A 21742-nucleotide genomic window follows, 5' to 3' on the forward strand; every position below is an offset into this window, starting at 1 on the left:
GCTACTTTTTGCAACGGAAACTTTTGCCATGGGTGTGAATATGCCAGCAAGAACAGTGGTTTTTGATTCCGTTCGTAAACATGACGGCAAAGAATTACGTGACCTTGAAGCAGCCGAGTACACTCAGATGGCTGGGCGTGCTGGAAGACGTGGTTTGGATGCTGAAGGAACTGTTATTATCCTGTGCAAACAAAGCGTTCCTCTGGAAGAAAATCTTAAGAAGATGATGCTGGGCAAACCTAATTCGTTAGTTAGTCAGTTCAGATTAACATATGGAATGGTAAGTGAAGCATTATAATCTTTAGACGTACGTTAAACTTATTTGATTTTCGTTTATATATACATATATATATATATATATATATATATATATATATATATATATATATATATATATATATATATATATATATATATATATATATATATATATATATATATACAGACACAGAGATGAATGGCGAGAATTATTCGGCAATCCGAATAGAGAAAAGGGCGTAATATATATATATATATATATATATATATATATATATATATATATATATATATATATATATATATATATATATATATATATATATATATATATATATATATATATATATATATATATATATATATGGGTCACCTTGAAAATCACCGATATTTCATTTTTAACGAGCTTTATCGTAAATAATAATAACACAAACACAAACTAATGCATGTTTCTGAGAATTGTTGCGGTTTCCTTTGTAACAAAGAATTCCAATAGTGCCGATTTCGCGGTAAAGTGCACACTTCCCAAAATGAACGCTACCTGTAACTCCGCTTGTTTTAAATGTCTCGTTTGTACTTCGACTTTCTGTTCAAATGCAACGGACAAACGTTTATTATTGCCACCATTAGTGTTTATTAGTGCCATTATTAGTGTTTATTTTTTCACAAAAATGCCTTTGACTGTTGTTGAAACGGCACAAATTGTTGCACTTGTGGAAGACGGTCACACTCAACGATAAGTCGCAAGAACTGTTGGCGTAAGCCTTTCTACGGTTCAACGAGTGCTTCAACGCTTTCAGGAGGCAAGTTTGCTAACCAGGCGACCTGGCTCTGGACGAAGAAGAACGACCAAGGCACTAGATGACCGTTTCCTTGTGTTTTACGCTTTACGAAACCGGACCTCAACTGCGGTTATGCATCAAAATCGTCTAGAGGAAGTACGAAATCGCAATTTTAGTGTTGCAACAGTCAGAAGAAGACTTCGTTCTTCTTGACTATCTTCTCGGGTAATGGCTAGAGGACCGCCACTTCGCCGGGTGCCTCGAGTTGCACGACTAGCTTTTGCTCGACAATACGCGCATTAAGGAATTAACGATTGTAGCAAAGTGTTATTCTCCGATGAATCCCGTTTCTACCTAACTGGATCCGATGGACGTGTAAGAGTTTGGAGGAGAGCCGGTGAACGATTTTCACAAGCTTGCATTGCTCCAAGAATGCCATTTGGTGGAGGCTCGGTCATGGCTTCGGGAGGTATATCTTTCGACTTCCACGCAGAATTACCCTTCATCGAAAATGGGTCCCTAACTGCACGAAGGTACATTACGGAGATTCCGGAAGAACATGTTATGCCCAACATGGCAGGGCTTGGAGAAAACGCCGTTTTTATGCAGGACAACGTGCGACCGCACGTTGCCAGGATCAGTATGTAATACTTGGACGAAGTTGGAATTACGAGGGTACCTTGGCCAGCTAGGTCTCCGGACCTGAATCCCATCGAACATCTCTGGGACGATTTGAAAAAACGTATTCAAACCCATACACCTCCTCCTAACAACGCACAGGAGCTTAAGGATCTGTTAGTGAGAGAGTGGAATAACATACCACAACATGTAATCCGGAGAAAAATTGAGAGTATGAACCCGTCGTCTGCAAGACGTTATTAGAGCAAGGGGAGGCAATACACGATATTGGTCATTGAAATTTCACTGATTTTTTACCATGTTCTGCATTTTCCATTTTTTTTTCGTATGTCTGTTTTATCAACAATTTGATTTGTTTTCTGTTTTTTTCAATAAAAACAATAAAAAATCATTTTTTTTTTCTTTCAAAACAAACATTGATGATAAATAAAAAATACATTAGCCAAAAAAAAGGTTATTACTGCACCAGAGGCAAAAATATTTAAGAAACTTGAAATTTTCAAGATGACCCGGATTTTATGATCGCGAGTGTATATATATATATATATATATATATATATATATATATATATATATATATATACATAAATATATATATATATATATATATATATATATATATATATATATATATATATATATATATTATTGCATATATTTACAACGATATTATTATTATATTGCATATATTTACAACGATAACGGCGTTCCGACACGCAAATCATTGTCCATTCGCAAAACATGGAAACTCCGTAAAAGTTAATTCCGTAAATTTTCAACGCACGAGAATCTAAAATTAATGTGAAAATCCCAATGTTGGGCACTTTTAACAAGTTTTAATTACCTAAATGTTTTTATACCAATATACAAATTTTGAAGTTTTTTACTTCTGTATAAATTATTAATTATTAAAAGTTAGTATTAAAAAGTAGGGATTGGTGATAGAAGAAAATAAAAAATGTTGGCCAAAAAGTAAAAAAAAAATAACAGTGTTGAATCACCCTTACCCCTTAGCGGTATGAAAAATAGATTCTCACCGATTCTCAGACCTAACTAATATGCTTGTACAATTTCATAAAAATCGGTCAAGCGGTTTTGAAGGAGTATTGCGACAAACTCTGTGACACTAATATGGCAATTAAAAAACAGGGGTTAGTAATAGAAGGGTGAAAATTAAGTGCTTGTATGTATTTTTTATGCCCATTATAAAAACAAATACCAAAATTGTTATTTAATTCATAAAGAAAATGCTTGGGGTGAACCACTCTTACACCTTAGGAGTATGAAAAATAGATTACAGCCTATTCTCAGACCTACCGAATATACATGTAAAATTTCATAAAATCAGGTCATTTCGGAGGAGTATGGCAACTAACTATCTGGCACAATATGGTTATTAAAAATGGGTTAGTATTAGAGGCGTGAAAATTAAGGGCTATATGTAAAATCGGTCCAGCCACTTCGGGGGAGTATGGCAACTTACTTGTGTATTTTCCTAGATATTAGATTGTGTCCATAATTTTACTAGAGTATGAGAATAAATCGTTTTTCCGATTATAGCGCCATTTATCAACAATTCGAAAAAATGTTTCAAATAAAAGTTGCTTAATTTTGTATGAGGAATCCAAACCTCCAATAAAATGGGGGTTACTATTTAAAATTTCAAAGCTGTCCATAGCCCTACCCTCACGGGGTGAAGGTGGGAGGTCATGCTTGATGTTATTCGATATATTTAAAAAAAATATTTAACAGGTATTTTTCAGTTTTTTTTCATCCTATGTAAAGTTCGTGAAATATTCGACCATGTCACTTCTTTTCTCACACCCTGTATAAATATCTCAATGTTAGGATATAAATACCAATTTTCTTATACCAAGTTTCTTATTTTGTTACTTTTTTTATTTTAGGTTTTAAGTTTGCTACGTGTAGAAAGTATAAGCGTAGAAGGTATGATGTCAAGAAGTTTTCGAGAAGCAGATCATCAGAAGAATATGATTGAAATAAGGAAAAAAGTAGAAAAAGTCGATGAAGAATTAAAGGAATTATGTAGACAACAAATTAGTACCTACTTGCGGCCTTTAGTTAAATTTTACGAAACCGCTAGCGTTTACTTAAATATCAGAAAGAATATTATGGTGAGTATTATAAAAAGTTAAATAACATAAACATATTGTTACACAATTCCGTAAGATTTATTCCATATAGAAAAAGTACCTTGACGAAAAATACGAAGTATTAAAAATCTAGAATGTTCTAGATTGTCATCGAAATATCCTGAAATATCTCGTAAAGTCTGGAACGACAGAAAACATATATGAACGGAAAGTTGACACTTCACAGTAGTACAGTAAAGTTCAGTAGCACAGTACAGTAGTAATTGAATTTTTGACTAGTTTTGTCATTTAAAGTTGTTATCAAATATTGTAATATTGTTTGCTGTTTTGAATAAAAGTAATTGTAAAGAACTATAACATTGGTGACATCCTTGGGATAAAAGAGGTTTTAAAGTAATTGTTAATGGTTAATACATGATCTACCGAATTTGATAAAGAAATGGAAAAGAAAAAGTGTACGCAAGAAGAGGAAGAGGTGAAGGAAAAGTTTAGACAAGAGGAAAAGAAAAAGGAGAAGCGTAGTCAAGAAGAGAAAGAGGTGAAAGAGAAGCGTAGACAAGAAGAGGAAGAGAAAAACCAGAAGCGTAGGGAGCAGAAGCGTTGACAGGAAGAGGAAGAGAGGCGTAGAAAAGTAGAGGTAGAAATCATAAATGCTTTATCTCAAATTCACGAAAATTTTAAGTTGGAGATGAGTCAAATTACTAATAGAATAGACAAATTAGAAGAAGCATAGAACAACAACAAAACCGATTTAGAAATAAAATAAAATAAAATAACAAAAAAATTTAAAACAACTAAACGATTTAAAATCTAATTTAGAAGGACAAATAGCTGAGTTAGAAAGCAAAATTGGAACAAGGGAAATAAAACGACACCTCACTTATAAATAATATATTAATAATAAGTGAACCAAAAATAAATTTGTCCCGTAAATAAATATGAAATAATTAATAATAAAATAAACAATACAAATGTAACATTACTTATCAAACACTAGGATAACATACACAGTAACTAGTTGCACTAAAACAAATACTGCTTAAATTCTGAAAATGTAAAGTGGCATTTCATACCTTCTCATGCTCCTCATTTTGGTGGCATCTGGGTAAAGACGGTACTTTCTCAGACTCCACTTTCTTACGCAGATTTCGTAGTTGTGCTAATTGGAGAACACATTACTGCTTTACCTGACCATGACTATTCTACAATTAAGGTAAATTCACTCAGCAAGAATTTCAATAACGGTCTAAATGGAAAAGGACTTATCCCACAATTTTGCGACTTAAAATTCTCATTATGATCAAAAAAGATGGAATCCCGCCAATGAAATGGATACTTGGTATTGATGAAGCTGTTCATCTGGGTGCCGACGGCATAGTCGGCAGTTACCATTATAACTGACTCCGCCGTATACAAACGACCTGCCATGAAGATATGTGTACTTCCAGATGATCTTCCCAACAATTAGTGCTTGTTGAAGCCTACCAGCTATCAAGGGGGCCGGTATGTTAAACTGTTGATCGCCCCCTTGTAAAACAACATATTATGTAACTCAAATCGAAGTCGGCGCTAGCTTCCCTTTTCCCGCAACGCTGAGTGGGTTCTTGGTTCCTTGTCCCATCAAAACCTAATACTCGAGAATAAACATGTAGAAGTGAAAGACTTTTTAGTTTGTGTTTAGGTATTATCATTAAACTAAGTATTGGAAAAATATTTATATGTGTAATTAATCGACACACCTTTTTAAGTAAAAAAAACTAGAATATATTCAGCCTCCTCAATCTTCCGACTTTTTAATAACCAGTCTTACCGTCCTAAGGTTTAGCTTTTTTTTTGATTAGTTTTCCTTAGGCTGATTCTAATTATTACTTTCTTATCCTCTTTGTCTGACATGCCCGGTACGACTATGGATCACCTAGGCAAATTATTGGACTTAACTACAGTTAAGTCTGTCCTGTCCCATAGTGTCTTTATTTATAGCCCTCACTACATCATTACTATTTCTTGGTATATTCGTTAGCACAATTCACCCACAGGATACTTGCACTAAAATTGAACTGAAGTGAATTTTGGTTGACAATAGGAGCCTCATCTACTGCTGGTTCCAGTTTGTTGATGTGTACTAAGATAGACTCCAGGCTACTGTGGAAATGCCGAGCAGAAATCAATAGCCTGGTTTATTTTAACAGAGGCTTCCGAGAAAAAAAATATCTGGATAAAGTAGAGAGGGCAATAAAAAAACTATCACACATAAAGATTGCATATTGTAAATTTGAGGTTTATTTTGTGTTAATTGTGATCTAATTATTTCAGAATTCCGTGCTGTCTTCTCCTAAAGTACAAAAAACATTAATCCCAGGCAGATTAATTGTAATAACCCACAAACATCACGTAAACAAGCTAGCTCTCATATTAACTTGCATAAGATCCAAGCAGCATCTATACAAGGTTCTCGTTTTAAATGATAACACACAAGAGGTATTAAAAGATTATAAAGAGGATTTCTGGTATTATATGCTGAGTCTGACAGAAGAAAAAATGTTTAGTACTGCTACTGCTGCTGAGCATGATATTTTAACGGTATCTGCTGAAGATATATTTGAAATATCAGGAAGAAATCTAAAAGTAAGTATGTGCAAGACTCTAAAATCAAGATTTTAACGGTAACCTTTTTTTATTTAGTTTAACCTGTCTCTACATCTCAAGTCATTGACATAGGTACAAATATTTAACATTTTACAAACATAAAAATAATTATCAATATTAGAAAATTTCACAGTCCTTAATAACGCGCATAAAACAATTTGTTACAACTTAAATTTTAATTTTATGGGTTTATATTCGTGATAACTGTTATTGGGACTTGTTGTCTAGGATATGGTACAAATATTTAACATTTTACAAACATAAAAATAATTATCAATATTAGAAAATTTCACAGTCCTTAATAACGCGCATAAAACAATTTGTTATAACTTAAATTTTAATTTTATGGGTTTATATTCGTGATAACTGTTATTGGGACTTGTTGTCTAGGATATGACAAATAGTAAATGTAAAGTGACAATGTAAAAATAGTAGAAAATCTGTGTGTAGGCCCAATGCAAATGTAGGTACCATTTAATCTATCCTATGCCAATATGTGCCAATCGTTGAAAGACTTCTGTCAAATTCTTGTCATGTTCTTTGAAGGATCTTCCCACCACAATTACATCATCTAAATAAACAAGGTATGTTTTCCATGTTAGACCTCTTAAAACTGCCTCCATTAATCTTTCAAATGTGGCAGGGCATTACATAAACTATAGGGCATAACCGTGAACTGCCAAAGCCCTGATCCTATCTAGAATACGGTTTTTTCCCGATCAGCTGGCTCCATGTCTACTTGCCAATATCCACAAGATCGATTTTTAGATCGAGTGTGGAGAACCAACGAGAACAAGAGAGAGTATCCAATGTATCGTCTATTCTGGGCAAAGGATAACTATCTTTCTTAGTTACCGCATTGAGCTAGCGGTAGTGAATACAAAAACACTTTCAACCATCTTTCTTTTTTACTAAAACTACTGGTGATGTCCATGGACTGTTTGATGGTTCAATTACCCCTTGTTTGTTCATATATTTGATGATGTCTTCGGCTTCATCTCTTTTCGCACATGGAAGTCGTCTAGGTTGTCGTCTGATTGGTTGAACGTCTCCGGTATTAATTTTATGCGTTACTATGCTTGTTTTGTCCGTATCCTTCTTATCAATGGCAAAAACATCTTCTATCAGCATAGACTTCACTTATTTCGTTCGTTCATCATCAAGATCTTGGCACGTTTTAATCACCATCTCAACAAGCTCCTTTGGATAGTTAGATTTCGATGGTTTCTCATTAGTATTCATAGAACAAATCGAAGCCACGGGAACACACTGGCCGATCAACGTTATTTTACTTAACTGAATAGCAGTTTTCTTTAAATTCATAACTCTTACAGGAATGACATCTCGAACTCTCACTAAAGCTTTTGCCGTTAGGAACTCGGCATTGTCCACATCTTCGACCATCCTTAAACTTCCCTCTCGGCAGTGACCATCAAGTCTGGTCGTAAGAATTTTCTCACTATTATCGAGTATTGTTACGTCACAGTAAGTAGTTAGTAAGCTGATAACATATTCATTGTCTTTATGAAACGGCAACTCTTCACCATTGATCTCGACAACTCAATTTTTGACATTCAATACAGCCCCAACTGTTCTTAGTAAATCCATCCCCAATATGAACTCGTCAGAGATTTCTGCTATTAATACTCTGTGTTTCATTGTGGTCTGGCCAATGGATACTGACATATTAGCCTCGCCATGTATATTAATTAGCTCACCAGTTGCTGTTCAAAGCCTTACTGTTGCAGGCGATAATTTAAAATGGCCTCGTACTACTTCTGGACATGCAATAGTTCTTGTTGCACCTGTATCTACCAAAAACGATATACATTTATTCTTGATATGACCCTCGATGTACAAGCTATGAATTCCACTGTAAGACGTAATGTTAACAGTTACTATGGTGGCTTTGTTTCTCGAGGTCGGCAGTTGCCCCTTGGTGTCGACCCGTTCTAGTTTTCCGACTGTTTTATAATTTTCTTCCAATTACGACGAATGTGACCTACGTCACCACAATTCCACCATCTGGGCTCGCGTCTCTTCGGCATCGTGCTACGAACTACTTTTTGTACCATTTCTTCCAGACGTTCATCGTTTGATTCGGCGCCCTCTTAAATGGTTCTTACTCGATGGCTCCGTGAAGTTTGACTACCTGTTTCATGTTCCAAGGCAACAGCGAGCGCTTCATCTAAAACTTTCGGTCTTGCTAGTCGTAAAGCTTTCTGTAATTCACTGTCTTCAGTCCATTGACGAATTGCAAATTTTCACTTGCTCGTTGAATTCTACTTCTTAGTTATGCTTTGTAGACTTGTTGTAGATGGGCATCTCCGTAACGTTTGTCTAGTTGAGTGAACAAGGTCTCGTAACATTTTTCTTGATCCTTACGAATCGATCTTAGGATGTCCGCAGCATCACCTCGTAATGGACCAAAAAGACTTCCCATCAAATGGTGGCAATTTGAATCTCATATGATGTGTCGTTTCGTCTCTCAGTGATTCTTCTTTTTCTACAGGATCTAAAACTACTGCATTAACTGGGGGTAGCACTTTCGTATTACTTATCATGCTCTCTAACTGTTTGATCTTCTCTTCTACCTTATCGAATGTTCTAGAAACTTCTTCAAATTTCTCATTGTTCTGACTACATACTTCGTCGAATCTTCTAGACACATTTTCGAATTTCTCGATGTTTTGTCTAGTTGCTTCTTTAATAATTTGAGACGTTTCATCGAATCTTTTGGAAAAGTTCTCGAATTTATCATCATTTTTTCTAGAAGTTTCTTCGATCATTTGAGAAACATTTTTTTTATTTTTATTTTTTATTTTCGTTAAAACTACTTCTTCTGCTGACTAGAACTGGAATGTCTCTGGGTCATCTACATTCTTGGTGAGAACATTCTTCAGTCGTTATTGAAGAATTTTCTTGGGCCCGCTGCAGTCTTCATCGCGTTCTTCTAGTTGCTCACGCAACTGTTTTACTGAAAATTCTACTATACTTGAGAATCAAATTTGTAGGCAGTAAATTCTCCGAACTGTGAATGCGATAAACCAACAACATCGTTGCCAGTTTGTAATGATAGATATTCTAGCAATTTATCATTTAATCATTGACATGCAGCAAAATTATCATATTAATGATCGTTTTGTATTTGTTAAGGTATATAATTTTTTTTTTTTTTTATTTTTATTAACATTTAAGATTTTTACAATCTGTTTTGCAGTGAAAACAATAAGTAAAATTTTTTGTCTTTACATGACAGAGAGATGTAAGGTCCAGTGACCAAATCATCACGACACAAATTGGCTTTTTACCGGTAGGATGCGCACATACACTGATACGCGAGCACTAAAAGCGGCACTGATCACAATGGCTGGGTGCTGTTGAAGGCGTAACTCCCACTGCTGTAGGCTCTGTCAGGATAGGTGAGGTAGGTCCAAGGGGTCATGTCGCTTCAATCTCTTCGCTTGTTGGTTGTTGAGAAGATTGTGTGCCAGGGTATTAGGATGCACCCGCAAACTGTTTTGATATTGTTCAGAAGTTTTTTTGCACTCTTCAGAGACTGTTAGTACCTGAAGATCTCTATGTATTGCATCATTCTGGATATACCAAGGTGCATTAGCGATTGTTCTCAGAGTTTTGGATTGGAATCTTTGTATTATCATAATATTAGATTTGCTAGCTGAACCCCAGAGCTGTGAGCCATATGTCCAAATGGGTTTTATTATTGTATTGTATATCAGCAGCTTGTTGTCAATCGATAGGTGAGAGTTTTTTCCCAACATCCAGTAAAGTTTTCTGTATAAAATTCCCAATTGAAGCCTTTTCGTCCATGTATGTTTGGTCCAAGTTAGACGTTTGTCAAGGTGAATACCTAAGTATTTTACGTCATGCTTTTGGGGCAAAGGATGTCCATTGAGGTTAACTTGTGGACATGTACCTCTTCTTAGAGTGAATGTAATTTGTGTAGATTTTGAGGGGTTTACTCTAATTCTCCAGAGTTTAAGCCATTCATTTGTTTTGTTCAGATGTAGTTGCAGTCTCTCTGATGCTATTATTGGGTTGCTATGAGAGGCCAAGAAAGCAGTATCATCTGCGAATGTTGCAAGCGTTAGGTTATTGCTTATTGGCAAGTCAGCCGTATATATCAGGTACAGAATCGGTCCGAGCACACTACCCTGAGGTACACCAGATAGGATGGGGTAGAGTTTTGTATAGGCTTCACTATATTTTACCAGATATCTCCTTTCTGTAAGGTATGATTGAAGCAGTTTAAAGTAAGGGTAAGGTAAATTTTTCTTTAATTTGTACAGAAGTCCTGTATGCCACACCTTGTCAAAAGCTTGAGAGGCGTCTAAAAAGGCTGCAGTACAATATTGATTGTTCTCGAGACTACTTCTTATTGTTGTGTATAGTCTGTGAACTTGTTCTATTGTACCATGTTGGTTACGAAAACCGAATTGATGGTCAGGTATGAGACACTTTTCGTCCAATATTGGTTTGATTTTTCGTAGTAAAAGTTTTTCGAAGACCTTAGAGATGACTGGGAGTAGACTAATCGGTCGGTATGAGTTGACATCTTTTGGATCTTTACCAGGTTTTTGAATGAGTATAATCTGTGCCACTTTCCATTGCAGAGGGAAGTAATGCAGACTAAGTATAGCATTGAAGATCATAGTGATTATTCTGTAACAGTCATTGGTTAGTTCCTGGAGGATCTTACCCGTTATGAGGTCGAATCCCGGAGCCTTATTGGGTTGTATCTCATTCTTTATTATCTGTTTTACTTCTTTAATATTAAACTTGGTGATTGGTAGATCCATTTGATATGGAGCCTCAAGAAAAGAATTAAATGGTTCTTCTTGTTCTAATGGCACTACTCTGTTAAATGGACTAAATACTGTAGAAAGATGTTCAGCGAATGTCTCAGATTTTTCTGTGTCTGTTCTTGCCCATTTACTTTTGACATTTTTTTTTTAGAGGAGGTATGGCGTCTTGTGGACCTTTTACCTTTCTCGTCGCCTTCCATAGAGAATAATTGGTGTCTTTGGACGGAGTCAAATTTTCTAAGTAAGTTTGGATCCCCCTGTTTTTCTCTTCTTTTAATAGATTTTTAAGTCTTCTGGTAATTCTGTTTAAATTTTGTTTGTCAATAGGAGCGTGTGTGTTTTGCCACTTTTTCCTAAGTTTTCTTTTCTCATCGATCAGGTTTTTTGCACTTTGCGAACAGTTTATGCTTTCCTTCCATGTTGTTTGTTCAGGAGTAGAAATCCAACCTGCCTTTTGTATGTAGGTAGTAAGTTGTTGTACCGCATTTTCAATTTGTAATTCTGTTTTAAGTGGCAAGTTCGTTGGTATTTGTTCTGCTAGTGCGCTTCGGAATATTTTCCAATTTGTTTGATTATTGGTTAGGACTGGAGGCTTATTTCTGAGTATGATTTTGGAGTCTAGGTCAATTAGAATGGGAGAATGATCTGAAGAGAGGTCCCAGCATGATTCTATTGCTAAATAGTTAAGAGAGATACCTTTAATCACACAGAAGTCTAAGAGATCTGGTGTTTTATTTGGATCTGTAGGCCAATAAGTTGGTTCTCCTGTAGATATTTGTTGTAGGTTGTTTCCTGTTATTGACTTCAGCAGTTGTCTACCCCTTGTTGTAATTACCCTAGAGCCCCAGTTATGATGTTTACAGTTAAAGTCTCCTCCTGCTATGAATTTGTGTCCAAGAGAACTGAAATAGGTGCTAAAGTTGTTTTCGTTGATTGGTTGACCAGGAGGACAGTAGACCGCAGATAAGGTAAGGTTGCCTAGCCAGTCTTCGATGACAATGCTAGTTGATTGCAGGTACTTTTCACTGAGCTTATTTAACTCATGGTGTTTTATATTAGATTTGATAATAATAGCTGTGCCACCGTGTGCCTTGTCATTTGGATGTTTTGTGTAGTGGACAATGTATTTTGGAATTTTGATATAGTTTTTGTCTGTTAGATGAGCTTCTGATACAAGCATAACATCAATTTTCTTCTCGTCGAGGAAAATTTTTATTTCTTGGATGTGGTTCGTTAGGCCATTTGAGTTCCAGACGGCTATTTTAAGTCTGTGTTGCATTAGTGCATTTTGGAAATCATAGTCATAAGAAGATTAAGCATAGTGTCCATTCTCTCTACTAGTTTTGTCATCAGGTTTTCAAGGTTGGCAATTTTCGTTGAATGGTTTGAGCCGACATTAGTTTGTTGATTTGTGATTTCATCCGCTTGACTATTCCCTGAAGTTTTTTGAGCGTAAGAAACACCAGGGGTTACTCTTTGACTATTGGTTTCATGGGTGTCTGTTCTGTGGGTCTCTTGATTCTTTCTGAGTTGGGGGAATTTTTCTTTTTGTATTTGTTTGTATACGCTGCAGCCTTTATAGTTGGCCGGATGGTTTCCCATACAAAGTACACATTTTACGTTATTGCTGCGTTCTTTTCGTGGACAGTGTAAAGTAAGATGATTACTTGCACACTTTACGCATCTTGGAGGCATATGGCAGAATTTTTGTGTGTGACCGTAGCGTTGACATTTGGTACATTGGGGAACCTGACGTTTGGGATATGGTGGTTCGAAGGACACAATCATGTTCTGGAGTGCTCTCACATCATATATGTCTTTATTATTTGGCTTAGTTTTTAATTCTATATAAAAGAGCGGAAGCGCTATTTTGGATCCATTCTTATATATATTAGCTATGTTGGTTACTTCGTGTCCCATTAATCCTAGCTCATGTACTAAAACGTCTTTATCTGCTGTCTGATGCATATTACGAAGCACAACTCGGAATGTTCTTTCTTCCTTTGTTTGGTAGGTGTAATAATGTGTATTTTTCTCATTGAGTGCTTTGGTTATGTTTCGGTAATATTCAGAAGTTGAGGGCTGGATCTTTACTTGGTTGTTATAGAGACATTTGATGGAATATCCCAGAGGGGATATTGTTTCTAACAATTGTCGAAGAGGTTGTATATCACCTACATCTGAAACGAATATGGGTGGGGGTTGAATACTTTCTTTAACTGCATCAGTTCTGGTTTGGTTGGTCTCATCAGGTACTTCATCTAAGCTAGCAAATCTATTAGACGTTGGTGTGGGTGCTTTGAGCCAGTAATCGCTCATTATTGTTTGTTTTAGTTGTTTATCACCTCCAGGGCTGTCATTTCTTGCTCGTTTGTGGGCTTGAACAGTTTTCCATTCTTGATCTCTGTTTTCTTGGCTATCTTGTGGATTAGCGATGTATATTTGTAACGGTAGATAAGAAGAAGAAGAAGCATGATTAGAAAGAAAAGAGTTACCTGGTTGTTCATGTTGATTCTCAGTTGACTCTGTCTCTTGGAGTACTATATTGGTTGAGCAATTTTCATTCCTTTGTTGTTCGCTAGACAAGGTTCTGTTGCTCGATGGTTGTTGCATGGTAGTTATTTGCAGATTAGCAATGTGTTTTTCTGAAGTTGAACTTCTCGGCCGAGATCTGCTCACTTTGTTTGAATTTAAGAACGGATTGTCTATGTCCATCCTGTATCACGATTAAATATTTTATACATCACGAACAATTATTTATGATACGCCTATGACTTTTATTTGCCGGTATTTGGCGTTTGGAAATAGCACTTGTTTTATTTTGTTTGCGTTTTTACAACACTGATAATTAATATTAGTAATTAACGATATAGTTTCCAATAAGAACTGGTTACTATAATAATAGATATTTTTGTACTAGAAAAACAAATTTATGCGACCGTCTCCAGCAAAGGTTGGAACGAGACTGAGGTATATAATAAAATGTATTTAGTAACATCAATATTTATGTATAATATTATATTTATATACAATACTTATATATAGAAAACATCTAAAGTACGATAATATTCTTTGTAAAAGTCATACATGACAACATCGCATTCTAGGACCGGTAGAAAGGAATAGTAGATCAACGTTGTCATAATATAGAGAGACATAAATTGCTCATTGACTTCCTAGCTTAGCATTCAGTAGCGTATCGTTCACACTGTTGCAGTGACTTTTAAAAATTAATCTTAATATAATATGATATAAGACTTATATTTAACTTTGAAGTGTATACTTCTTATTACAAAAAAAGACTTACTTTCAAATTCCATAATTTTGTACAAAACATACGAGACAAAGAAACTTTCTATGACATTTAATGACAAACTATAATTTTTTTTAATGACATTTTTTGTTTGTTACAAAAATTAAATATCAAAAAGGCAGGTAGATAGATTTACGCTGCTGTTATTTCAGTGAAAGGTTTCTTTTCATTGGAATTACTTATATTTTAAATATACTAATTTACATAATTATGAAAATCCAATTCTGAACTTGCCGATTACATGAAGTGAACTTTTACTTTTAGTGAACATATAAACACACACATATATATTATAATTAAATAAATTTTTTTTAAGAGCAAAGTATATTGGTACAAAATGTATTTTAGTTTGAAAACAAGGTTAACAAAACAAACTTACTTACATACGAAAGTAATCTTAATAAAATGGTTCGACCTCCACAGGAAGTTAAAATATTAATCATCGTATGAAGACGACTCGTCAGCTGATGAAGAGCTATCGCGATCACTATTATTTACATTGATAATTAATGGTTCAGCCGAAATGTCCACTCTTGTGTCTAAGTCCCACATTCTATCTTCTTCTTTTATAGTGTGTCTTATACAATTTTTCCAAGACTCAGGTATGACATTTTGTATGGCAGTAGCTAACAAGCACTTCACCTCCTCCATTTTAAAACTCAAGTTTTCCCTTGCCACTTGGTTTTTTATTTGAGCCCATCTAAGCTCGATAGGGTTCAGCTCACAATGATAAGGAGGGAGGCGATGTACAATTTACAATGAAATGTTTACAATTATGTTGTTTGCACGAGCCATTTCATCGACTGCATATTTCTTGAAAACGGGTATATGTATCCTCGCGAGGTTTAATAATTGTACTTTCAACATGTTGTCATTGAATGGTATATTTTTTTGAGAGAGCCAGTTGATTATTTCACCTTTTCGCCAGGCAGTCGTTGGTGATGGCTCCAACCGTCGACTGTGGTATGACGCATTGTCCATAACAACGACAGAATTTGCTTCAAGGCTTGGTAGAATATTTGAAAACCAACCTCCGAATCTTTGAGCGTCCATTTCCTCATGGTAATCAAGCCTAATTCTGCAATATTAATGCATGATAAATTTGGCTCAAGTTACTAATGTCCGTTCTCTTATTGAGAGCGTTAGGGTGTTTAAGTATTGAACACATTTCCAAAAACTGTCTTTTAACGATATTGCGTTCATTGCCTTAACTTCATTAAAGTCAACTTTGTGTTTAGTGTTAATAGCATTTTGGGTAAGAGCACAACTATGCTTAGATAAGTTGATATCACTGCGGTGAGTCGTAAGACGCCCTCTCAGTGATCTCCCTGTCTGCCCGATGTAGCATGAGTCACACTCAGCACAAGGTATGTGATAGATGACATTTACTTTTCCAGAAGGGACAAGGGTGTTTTAGCCATCGGCCTAAACGATATAAGAAAGGAGCTTCATAAAACCACAGTTCCACTTCTCTTACTTGATTTAGTCCGACGGCTAAATGTGGAACTGTGGTTCCACAATTGGGTGCCGACAATGTTCATAAACCGGAAACGGTATTTAGTCTAACACCTAACCATAACACTTTGCAGTGCCAAATTTTCAGCAAATATAGAATTTCATTTAAGTTACCTGATAGTCTTGGTACAATATTGGGATTTTCTCCTACATTACTAAATCCCGGACAAACGCATTTTTGAGATCTACCTGTTAAGATTATTAAAGTATCTAGCATACGCTTTGAATGTAACATTAGTACCGGAGCCTTCGACGGTAACTGACCTGCTCATACAATCTACGAATTTGTTATACAATCAGATCCTGGGTACGCAATTGACGAAACTCCTCACAATTTGTTGTATTTACCCATTGTGCCACAACGTGGAATTACCAATATCACTGTGTTGGCTGTCGATCAAGAAGGAAGACCTGTAGAACTGAAGAAGAACTTTAGAAGAAAACAAAGCACGAAGTCACTTGACATTTCACGTGAAATGTCACGTCCTGCGTCGAATGTCAAGTTCTGCGTCGAATGTCACGTCCTGCGTCGACTGTCACATAAATGTCACGGCCTGTGTTGAATGTCACGTTATTCACGTCATTTCCCTTCTTGTATATAGTAATCAGATCAATAACAATGAAGATACGCCCCGTTTTCCTATTTTATTATATCCGTTTTCCTCTGTTGCCATGCTCCGTTGTCCCATGCTACCACGTCATACGTTGTAATGTCCTTTTGGCATTGTTGTTGTTGTACTTGTGCTCCCCTCCCCTTTTTAACGAACTGTCGTACGTCACGATCGGATGAGCCGTTTAGGCACTACAAGCTTAACGTCCTTTTGGTAATGCGCCGCCATGTTTTCTTCTATGCCTACGTATTCGTTGGCCCCTCCCCTTTTCAACGAGCTGTCGTACGTTACGATCGGACGAGCCGTTTAGGCACTACAAGCCTAACGTCCTTTTGGCAATGCGCTGCCATATTTTTTTCTGTGCCTACATATTCGTTGGCCCTTCCCCGTTTCAACGAGCTATTGTACGTCAAGATCGGACGAGCCGTTAAGGCACAGACGTGACCTTTGCCACTTTCGTTCTGGAATCAGCCTTGTTCGTCTACTGCTATTCTAGTTAAAAATGAAGGTTCTACGTGCCACAGAAGCCGACCTATTAAAAATGTTGCAAGCTCGCTTCCATTTAAAGTTCCAATCTAAGAAAAAACATAGCTCAGACAATTCTTAACTTCACTTTTCCGTGCGGTATTTTACGAATACCATTATTTTAATGGGTTATAACTTTTTACTCCTTATAACTTATACTATATATGCCATCCATAACTTGGATCATAAAATGTGGATCTTCATTTAAAATCCTTTCAATTTTTAGGTCTTAATAAACAATAGAAATATGATTTTCAGAATAAAACGCTATCTTAGTTGTTATTCGTCATACAAGGTTCTTTTTTTCCAGCTTTTCATTAAGATTACTTATAAGCGCGTGACATAAACATATCAAAGTGTAGTATAAATGTTTAAAAGCTAAAAAGTCCCCTATTCAATCTTGTAATATGTTCAAAGTTTTTTTAATATATCCTAAAAGTGTACAGTTGTTTAAATAATCGCTCTCTTGGATAAACAAATTGAATAAATTATATTTTTTCGATCTACTTGATATTAGCTGTCGTTAGGCAAAAAACGAAGTCATTAACATTTATAAATTACTACAAACATAATTTTTTAGATTTTAGGGTTTTTTTTGCAATTATCTCGGTCAATTATTTATGTAGTTTAGTATGGTATTTCTCAAAATAAAAAACTATTAATGGTCTACAACTTTTATTTGAATCGTTTAGAATGCATAAAAACGTTTTATAAGCAAAAAAAAATTTTTTTGTTTACATTTTAAGATGGTTAAAAAAACAAACAAAATCAGCTGTACGTCTTCACAGATTTTTCATCAACTACCCCTCATAGAATTTAGAACTGAAATATCTAAATAAGGTTTTTTCAAACTATTTAGCGAGGTTCTGTGAACATCTTTCTTGTGGCATGGTTAAGTTAAGTATTATTTTTTATGTGATTAACCCACAATTATTATTGGTCGTGATTGAGATGAAAATTACATTTTTAATTAACTAATATTTAACTTTTAGATTTCCACTATTTGTGCAATAAACAAGATTTATTGAACAAATTATGTAAAAATGTGTATACACATTTTGTACAAAAAACGTTTTTTGAGAACGATTTCTGGAATGGAAATCAAAACGTCAAATATTAGTTAATTAAAAATGTAATTTTCATCACAATCACAACCCATAATTGTGGCTTATAAACTCCCACACATTTACCTGGGAAAAAATATCTAGGTAAATATAAAACTGAACAAAGATAAACCTGTTGAATCCCAAGTAGCAGACAGGTCGTTGAACTTGACCCAAACCGACCGATATTTATGTACCGAAATACTGTTTTAGGTAAAAAATATTTACATAGGCAACATCTATTGATACTAAAATGATACAAAATACAATGATTGTATCTCCTGAGGTCAAAATGTATGTTTGATGTAAAAAAATTATCTAGATAAAATTAGTATCTACACAATAGGACAAACATGGAGAATGTCCTAAAATGAGATAGAGAGTATAACATAGATTGTAATATTGTAATATAAGAATGTCTTAAAACACTCACGGTTCAAAAAGCTATCCAAAGGTCAAAAACGATTTATTAAAGAGAAAAAGAGAGAAAAACAAATAGCATAAATAAAATCAGTACAAATACATAAAGAACTAAACAAAATTCCTACTACTAAATACTACTTACTAGTTAACAAGTCTTTGTAAAGTGTATGTGCACTATTGTCTATCCAAGTTATTATCACGAAGATTGTGAATGTAAAGATGTACCAACCACGTGGGTCTAAGGCTACCAATGCAAAACTTTTAAAATTTATTAATGATTGCTTTTATCTCATAAGCTGGACAAACCTTTTACAGATTCTGAGAGCACTGTATAAATGTGTCAGGAGTAAGCCCTTGATGAGTTTTTTTATGGCTTCTTTCTGCAAACAGAGATGTTGCACCGTGCGGGACTAAATTCGCTATGTGGGTAGGTGAGGTGCCTGATTTTTCGGGGAGTCTTTTTTGTAAGAGTTTCAAGCGCACAAAAACTATAAGTAATTCTAAAAACAGTTGACAAACGTCTGACAATCGTTTGACATTTTTAGAGTGGGTGCATTTTTGTCAAAAGTGGAGTTAAATACTAAATTAAAAATATTTATAAATAGTTGTACATGTTCGAATGGATTTATTCGAACATACTCCCCGCCAGGAGAACAAAGGATAAACATATGAAACTAGAAAAGAGAAAAGAGAAGAAAACCAGTTATATTAGGTGGGGCTAGGAAGTTTACTTACTTGCCTGATGGATCTAAGACAAGTTGTGTTTTTTGTCCGAAGTCGTAGAGTCCGAACCAGGCCATCTTTGCTTGGTATTAGCTCTAAGACTCTTGCTAGCTGCCACTTTAGCGGGAGTAGGTGGGCGTCTATTATGAATACTATATCATCTACTTGTACGGGACTTTGAGTAACAGTACACCACTTGGATCGAGATTGTATGGTTTGGAGGTATGAGATACCTACCCCATTTCTTCCAAAACAATAATTGAATTTGAGACAATTTCTGGTAGAGGGACAGTCTGTTTTCTGGGATCTCTAAAATATTACTAGGCTCCGGTGGAGCTAAAAGAGATTATCCCACCAGAAAATGGGCAGGTCACAGAAAGGAAAGATCTTCTGGACATTCTGAGATCCTAAATAGTAGTCTAGAGTTGAGAATCGCCTCAATTTGGCATAGTATTGTATTGAAGGATTCGTAAGTGAGCACTGCGTTTCCGATTACACAACAGAGATGAAACTTAGCTGACTGAATGCCTCTTTCATGTATTCCTACACTTGCAGGATTAAGAGGGGTAGCGAACTTAAAAGTGATTTGGTTCTGAGCTGCGAAGTCTTTAATGGATGTTGTGTGGTCTTCATTCATAAAAAATTTATAATGTCCATGGAGCTCGTTTTTTGCCCCATAAAAATTAGTCGCATTGTCAGACCAGATATATGATGGGACTGAGCTTCGTGCTATAAATCTTTTTAGTGCCAAAATATAGGCCTGACTAGTGAGGCCGGTTACTAGCTCAAGATGGCAACACTTAGTGGTGGTGCAAATGAAAAATGCTACATACGCTTTATAGGAAGGAGATCTACAGAGGTGAGATGATTTCAACGTAAAATGTCCAACATAGTCCACTGAGACAAATTGAAAGGGTCCCTGAAACACGGTTATAGTGAAGATCAGACATAAACTGGGAGACTGGTTTTGCTTTAAACTTGTGGCATACCACGCAGTTGAGAATTACTTTTTTTATTTGAGTTAAACCCGACAAAGGCTAAAATTTCATCCTGAAAGTAGACAGACACACGTGTGGGCCACTGTGGAGTAGGGAGACGTGGATTTCATACTTCATCAAAGATACAATTCGATTCTTACTAGGAAGAATCATGGGATGTTTCTCATTGTAAGAGAGATGGGGAGCGTTGGAAAGTCTACCTTCAACACGTAGTCTCGAATACTTCTGATCATAAAAAACATTTAGTTGCCTAAGCGATCTGTTCGAGAGAGGTTTTCCACTTATTAATTCTGATAGTTCCCTGTGAAATGATAGTAATTTAAGGTATAGTACAATGCTTAGAATTGCCGCTTCAATTTGTTCATTCTGTAGGGAAGATGAGAGCAATGGGAGATTAGAGCTTTTATTATAAATGGCAGATTTTTGATAAATCTAGAAACATAGGCCAATACTCTTTGCATGCGAGAGAAAGTCGAAAACTTAAAGGAAAATGAATTCTAAGGTTTCATTCACTTGTATTTCAGGGAAGGCCGTGGTTAAAGTAACTTGTGTTGACCGAATCTCGGGTAAGTTTTGTGTGATGAGAATAATCTTAAACTGAGAAAAATCGAGAGGGTGCTTAATAAGAAACTCTGGGCCTGACAACCATAACATTAAGATTGTGGAATTGCGTGTAACGTTCCTTGGACGAATCGGAATATCTGCTACGTTCAGTTGAGACGGAATGTGATAAAAAGAGTAATCCTTACTTAGGACAATAATCTTCTGCACACGATTATGAACATAAGGATTCAAATAAGAGCTACTAACGAGTCGCTATAAATATGAGTTTGTGCGATCGGCCAATTCCTCCTCAATACATTTGAAATAAAATAACTCCGATCAACACAGCATTCAACTCTAAGCGAGGTATCGTAAGATTTTGTTTAGCAGAAGCTATTCGAGATTTGGAAGATACCAAACGAGAGGAGACAGAGTAATCCTCGTACACTACGCGCAGATAGGTACATGTAGCAAATATCTTAAGGGAGCTATCACAGAAGGTGTGAAGTTGAACGTCTATAATTCGTTTATCTAATACTAAACATCTGGGGAATTTCAATAGGGGAATGGATTGAAAACCATCAAGTTAAAATTTTCCAATCATTTAACCATTCTGGATCGAAGATCGGTTCGTCCCAACTAAGTTTAGCCTGCCATAAACGTTGCAAGAGAATTTTGGAAGAGGCAGTGATATAACCGGTTAAATTCATTGGATTGAAAGTA

At 35.6% G+C, this 21742-nt stretch overlaps 1 protein-coding gene across 3 annotated transcripts in view; it reads left to right on the top strand.

Annotated features, from left to right (window-relative positions):
• tst (superkiller complex helicase subunit twister) overlaps nucleotides 1-21742 on the top strand; it is a 626755-nt gene that overhangs the window by 481179 nt on the left and 123834 nt on the right. For all 3 annotated transcript variants that reach the window (XM_072532052.1, XM_072532051.1, XM_072532053.1), the window contains 3 exons: nucleotides 2-280; nucleotides 3587-3814; nucleotides 6107-6418. In XM_072532052.1, coding sequence (XP_072388153.1) covers nucleotides 2-280; nucleotides 3587-3814; nucleotides 6107-6418 — 819 coding nt within the window. The remainder of the gene's footprint in view (nucleotide 1; nucleotides 281-3586; nucleotides 3815-6106; nucleotides 6419-21742) is intronic.

Source organism: Diabrotica undecimpunctata, chromosome 5 (assembly GCF_040954645.1).
Source record: "Diabrotica undecimpunctata isolate CICGRU chromosome 5, icDiaUnde3, whole genome shotgun sequence".
Taxonomy (NCBI): domain Eukaryota; kingdom Metazoa; phylum Arthropoda; class Insecta; order Coleoptera; family Chrysomelidae; genus Diabrotica; species Diabrotica undecimpunctata.